Below are 6,624 nucleotides of genomic sequence, written 5' to 3' on the forward strand. Positions count from 1 at the left end.
ACCTTATAAGTTGCTGAGGGAATTTTTAATTAAGAAAACTAACGTTTTCGATCTATTCCATAGATCATCTTCAGGTTTAAACTGACGAACAAAAATAATTCCATAGATTGGAACACAACATATTTAAATTCAAAAAAACTGACAACGGAGCAACTAATTAAAATGAGAATTAAAGCGTAAAAAATACACAAATGTAAACTAACAAACACATAACAATCCAAAGTTATTAGTACACGCTAACACCATTTAACAGATAATAAAATATTAAGGTTCTCCAAATACGAAACACATCGCAAATCACGAGCCATTTGTAAGTCTCTTAATTGCAAACTTCTAAGCCGACAGTAATCCCTCAGCGTCCCTGGCGTTAATGCATCTATTGTCGAGTCTACTGTTGTATATTACTATTTTTTCCGCCGTCTTTGCTAAAGTTGGGGAATATATTTGTCTGACGATTTCCGCCTCTTCCCATCCAACGACGGATCCTTCAGCCTGGGCCATCTGGGCCAGTACCGTTGCGTTCGAACTTTTCCTTACATCATATTTGTGTTCTTTGACCCTTACACCTAGGTTTCTCGTTGTGACCCCTACATACTCCTGTTTTAATCCTAATTGCTGGTTTTCATAAGGGATCCTATAGACCCCAGCTTTATCCTCTTTCTTAATCTCCCCTTTATCAGATCTTAGAATTTTGTAGAGGTTCAGGGCTCGTTTTAAGATCAATGTTGATTTTTTAATGTCCGCTATCTCCTTCATAACGCCCTTTACATTTTTGTTGAATGTAAACTTAGTATATCCACTAGGTCTTTGTTTAGAGGTTCTTGTGTCATTCTTTTCAAACTTCCTCACGATACCATTAATTACGTTTCTTCTATAGCCCAAGTTTTCTGTTATTCGCATGATCCTGTCGATTTCGTTAACCCTGTCTATAACGTTATCGCAATAAGTAAAAGCCCTCCTGACTAAGGCACGAAACGCTGCCAATTTATAACGAAATGGATCATTTGACTGTGGAGGGATGTAGAGTGGGCTATGCATTGGTTTAGTATACACTTTAGTGGATAGATGCCCTCTCTTAAAGGTGATATTGATGTCTAAGAAGTGTACCTCTACTGAACTTTTCTGCTCTAGTTTCAGAAGTAAGCCGTCTTCGTTATCGCTAATTCTTTCTATAAAGGTACTGATTCCTCGATTACTTCTCCATATTATAAGAATACCGTCAACATATCTCTTGTAGTAAACCATGTTGTTTCTGAAGCTGTGCAGAACTTTTTCTTCAATTTTTCTAACCACTAATTCGCATAGAAGCTCCGACATAGGGCTTCCCATAGGAACTCCCCTATTCTGTTTGTAAGTATGGCCTTCGAAGCCAAAGAAGGGTTCACAGCATACCAGGTTAGCCATCTCCAAAACTTCGTCCCTGTGGTGTAACAACTCTGGGTTTACTTTAAATAAGGATTCCATTAGCGCTTCCAAACAGTACTCAGTTTTTACGGATGGGTACTTGCTCTCGTAATCTAATATAGTACCCACTTCCTCATCCATCAGAGTTATGTCTTGCAACTCTTTAACTACTACCGTAGGATCCTTTGCAACCAATATACTGCCTTCCAGTAGGGAGGAAAGATAACCGTGCAACCTTTTTTCTAAGAAAAACGTAGGGGCTTTAATTTTTTCCACAATTGGCCTTATTCTCTTGCCTTCCTTATGCGTTTTAGCAAACGCAATCCTTCTTGAATCTTTCCTTGGCTTCAAAATCCATACTTACAAACAGAATAGGGGAGTTCCTATGGGAAGCCCTATGTCGGAGCTTCTATGCGAATTAGTGGTTAGAAAAATTGAAGAAAAAGTTCTGCACAGCTTCAGAAACAACATGGTTTACTACAAGAGATATGTTGACGGTATTCTTATAATATGGAGAAGTAATCGAGGAATCAGTACCTTTATAGAAAGAATTAGCGATAACGAAGACGGCTTACTTCTGAAACTAGAGCAGAAAAGTTCAGTAGAGGTACACTTCTTAGACATCAATATCACCTTTAAGAGAGGGCATCTATCCACTAAAGTGTATACTAAACCAATGCATAGCCCACTCTACATCCCTCCACAGTCAAATGATCCATTTCGTTATAAATTGGCAGCGTTTCGTGCCTTAGTCAGGAGGGCTTTTACTTATTGCGATAACGTTATAGACAGGGTTAACGAAATCGACAGGATCATGCGAATAACAGAAAACTTGGGCTATAGAAGAAACGTAATTAATGGTATCGTGAGGAAGTTTGAAAAGAATGACACAAGAACCTCTAAACAAAGACCTAGTGGATATACTAAGTTTACATTCAACAAAAATGTAAAGGGCGTTATGAAGGAGATAGCGGACATTAAAAAATCAACATTGATCTTAAAACGAGCCCTGAACCTCTACAAAATTCTAAGATCTGATAAAGGGGAGATTAAGAAAGAGGATAAAGCTGGGGTCTATAGGATCCCTTATGAAAACCAGCAATTAGGATTAAAACAGGAGTATGTAGGGGTCACAACGAGAAACCTAGGTGTAAGGGTCAAAGAACACAAATATGATGTAAGGAAAAGTTCGAACGCAACGGTACTGGCCCAGATGGCCCAGGCTGAAGGATCCGTCGTTGGATGGGAAGAGGCGGAAATCGTCAGACAAATATATTCCCCAACTTTAGCAAAGACGGCGGAAAAAATAGTAATATACAACAGTAGACTCGACAATAGATGCATTAACGCCAGGGACGCTGAGGGATTACTGTCGGCTTAGAAGTTTGCAATTAAGAGACTTACAAATGGCTCGTGATTTGCGATGTGTTTCGTATTTGGAGAACCTTAATATTTTATTATCTGTTAAATGGTGTTAGCGTGTACTAATAACTTTGGATTGTTATGTGTTTGTTAGTTTACATTTGTGTATTTTTTACGCTTTAATTCTCATTTTAATTAGTTGCTCCGTTGTCAGTTTTTTTGAATTTAAATATGTTGTGTTCCAATCTATGGAATTATTTTTGTTCGTCAGTTTAAACCTGAAGATGATCTATGGAATAGATCGAAAACGTTAGTTTTCTTAATTAAAAATTCCCTCAGCAACTTATAAGGTGGTGGTTACTGGAGTTTGTTTTTATATATTAATTTTATCTTTCTCTGTCTTTCTTTTTTTCATGTAATGCAATCACAGCTGGTTAAAAATTCTTTCTAAATTTGTTAATCTGTAAGAATTATTTTTTTAAAATGTTATGAAAAAATATACTACTATTATAGTTTCATTTAATTTTATTTATATTTTTTTAGATAGACTTCTCATGAATATAGAAGAATTGTTTGCTGTGACTAATATCCAGATCTTTTGCTCAGATGAATTTATCATCTGTGGTAGTGAATTAGAACTAATTGTAAACATAAAAAATAATTTTCCTCAAACAATTAACTGTCAGAATATCAAAGTCTCTCTTAAGCAAGAAAATATTTCTGCATCAGAAACAGTAAGCCAAACTCACTTAGCCCCTGGGTCAAAAAGTTTAACTCCAAGTCCTACATCACCTATGTGCGAGATGCTTCGTGATGAAATACATGCATTTTCTCCTCTACAATTAACAATTGAATATGACTATAAACAAGATGGGACTCTAGATTCATCAGGTATTATCTGTAAAAACACTCAACAGTTTCTACAAAGAAGAGATAGTCATAATACTTTGAGAGAAAAGGAATTGGAGAAAAAACATGATGATGATCTAAATTTTGTCATAACAAATGTTGATTTGAATAATGGTGAAAATAAAATTAAACTCAAAACAAAGGTAAGATTTTATTAAATTTATGACGATTTAAATCATTGATTCTCAAATTAAAATGTGTTGAGGTGATGATGTATTTTGCAAATATGCCACTGGTAAATGGAATAAAATTAAAATTCTCTATTTAAATAATTTACATAATACAATAAATCTTTTTACAATAAATCTACAATATATGCTTTTTGACCAGTGTGAGGTTTGATGAATACATTCACAAACATTTATATTATTCCTCTATATAAGATCCTTAAAGTTTCAAATACAGTCAAACCTGTTTTTATGCGGGGGATAGGGACCGCATTAAAAAAAACGCATTAAAAAAAATCTCACGAAACTTCACGAATGGCTGTAAATAATAGTTTTCGCAACACAATTAAAAAAATATTTTTTTTATGCGGTCAACAGGGACCACATAAAAAAAGTCTCACATAGAAAATAACTCAAAACCGTACGAAATAGAATTTATTGACAACAGATGTCCAGCACTTGACTGCATCGTCTGGTCTATCGTCTGTTTTACATATTTTTGTCCAGGTGGTGTTTTGTTGACTTAAAAAGTAAATTATTTCATTTTTTGCATATTCATGCAATAATATTACTATAATAAGTGCATTTATGCTATAATAAGTTTATTTAGCTATAATAAGTCAACGTAAGACATGACGAATCGCACGAGACTAGTCGCCAACTATACCGCACAAATTAAAAATTCGCATTAAAAAAATCGCACAAATAAAAATCGCACATAAAAAGAGCGCATAAAAACAGGTTTGACTGTAGTATGACTAATTATGAAAAAAAAATGATGCAAAAGAAACTGCTCAAAAATTGTTGCCACTATACATGTCAGACTGCATGTCTTCAGTGCTATAAACTCAGTTTCACTTAGACCCCATCCAACATGGACAAGTCAAAGCAGTGACTCTTACAGTATTTCATGCTTATCCATTTTTTCTTTGTTTAATAATCATTTTTTAGCATATTTTCTTTTCATTATTTTTTATATTTCTATCTTTGGACGCAGTTAAAAGCCAAAATTAAGTATTTTGACAAATGTTCTAAGATGTTATGAATAAATTACAATTTTTTTTTGTTGGCTTTTAACTTTTTCTGTATGTGGTTTTAAGATAAACAGTTCATTCATTGTACAACTCAACTACAAATACCAAGAGTTACCTGTTAAATAAAAAGAGTAATCAGTTAAGCATTTTTTCATTCAGTTTAGCAATAAAAATACTTATTTATCCTAAAGTATCTATTTTCACCAAAATTTTTACTATAAATTTATTGAACAATTTTTCTTCATATTAATTTTTATGGACTGTTAAAATTTTCAAGGGAGTACTGATCTGTAGAGTATTAGTTAATAAACACTAATTTGTTATTTGCTACTGTTAAATTATTATTATTGTTGTTGTAAAATTAAAATATTCAGCTCTAAACTTGCTTTATTTAAATTTATTTAATCATATGTATACAGGGATGTAGCCAGAAATTTTTAGTATGGGTAAACCATGTGGCCGATGGCTTGCATAGGCCTAACATATATAATAAATGATTGCCCATGATCACTAGCTGTACCTTATTGTATAAGGAACTGCCATACTAATATGCAAACTATATGCAATGAAATGATTGATATATATGACAATGTTAAAAAAAACAAAAAAAAAAAGCTGAACAGAACAAGTATTGAATTTTATTTTTCTTTACCTTGGGGCTATTTGTATAGGCTAATATTTGAGTTTGATGTGCCTTTTTTTTCTGTTTCATCCAGTGGTCAACTGCTTGTTACATTTAAATTGTTTATTTTTAAGCTTGAGTAGGGTGGCAGAATGAGAAATGATAGCCATTGCTGTCCAATGTGGCTTCATATCTGTGTATATTTTATTTTCATATAATTTTAAAATAATTGTTTTAAATGTTTTAATAAAGTAAATTTATTTTTAAAAATTATTGCTTATAATATATATGAAATTTATTACATACATTTATTTTTAGATAGAAAAAGCTGGTGTATTTGTTTTGCAGCAACTAAATATTGAATGGGGAAATATTCATTTTATTTTGTCACGGATAATGCCATATATGACATTTAAAGTTATTTATGAACCTGCCAATATAAAATTGCATTCCAAACAAGGTTTGAGGGTTTTAAATAAATATAATTAATAGCAATGTTTATTATTATTATTATTATTAATGCTATGATGATATATAATTTCAAAAATTTAGGTGGTCTTTTAGCTGGAGTTGAACAAACATTAATTCTCAGCATATCGAGTGGCAGTAACTTTATTTCTGAGGGAACTCTTTTACATTTAAAAGCATCTCTTGGAGTTTTATTAAAGGTAATTTACAGTAAATAATCTTTAATATATGCCACTTATTGTAATCACTTTGAGACTTGCCTATACTGATAACAATAACCAAGTGATGATAATATGTGGTAAATGTAACTGGGTGACAATTGGTGGAAATTTCAGATAATTTAAAAACATATTAAAACAAGTAAAAACGATTAAGAGTAAATTTATTTATTGGCTTAAAAGTTTACTAATATAACAATAAGTACTTGAGTAGTTTGTCCAGTGTTTGCTAATTGTTTTGGCAGTATTTCATTAATAAAATGGTCATATTCATATTTTCAACCAAAATCTATACTGTATGCCATGACAAAGTACATGCAGATCTTGCATCTGAGTATTTATTAACTTAAGGGTTAAAGGTCTAGACTCTCTTCATGCTGATTCAATTTGTTGTTCTTTTTGTTCAATTTTATTAGATAATTCTCCAAGCCGCCTTCAGT

General features: G+C 32.5%; 3 protein-coding genes across 3 annotated transcripts; 2 read left to right on the forward strand and 1 right to left on the reverse strand.

Moving 5' to 3' along the window:
• Positions 1-333: 333 nt before the first annotated feature.
• LOC136969422 (uncharacterized) lies at positions 334-1,545 on the reverse strand. Its single transcript, XM_067263573.1, has one exon. It carries the CDS (start codon positions 1,543-1,545, stop codon positions 334-336), a length of 1,212 nt encoding a protein of 403 aa, XP_067119674.1.
• A 256-nt stretch (positions 1,546-1,801) lies between these two features.
• On the forward strand, positions 1,802-2,785 carry LOC136969423 (uncharacterized). The gene has a single exon (XM_067263574.1). The coding sequence runs from the start codon at positions 1,802-1,804 to the stop codon at positions 2,783-2,785; it is 984 nt and encodes a 327-aa protein (XP_067119675.1).
• A 535-nt stretch (positions 2,786-3,320) lies between these two features.
• On the forward strand, positions 3,321-6,176 carry LOC136969424 (trafficking protein particle complex subunit 10-like; the record flags this gene model as incomplete). The annotated part of the gene is made up of 3 exons (XM_067263575.1): positions 3,321-3,818; positions 5,817-5,958; positions 6,051-6,176. Coding segments are annotated over exons 1-3 (766 nt in total), but the record flags the coding sequence as incomplete, so codon positions are not given.
• Positions 6,177-6,624: the final 448 nt, after the last annotated feature.

The sequence above is a fragment of the Centruroides vittatus genome, unplaced genomic scaffold (genome assembly GCF_030686945.1).
Source record: "Centruroides vittatus isolate TY-2023 unplaced genomic scaffold, ASM3068694v2 contig_1784, whole genome shotgun sequence".
Taxonomy (NCBI): Eukaryota; Metazoa; Arthropoda; class Arachnida; order Scorpiones; family Buthidae; genus Centruroides; species Centruroides vittatus.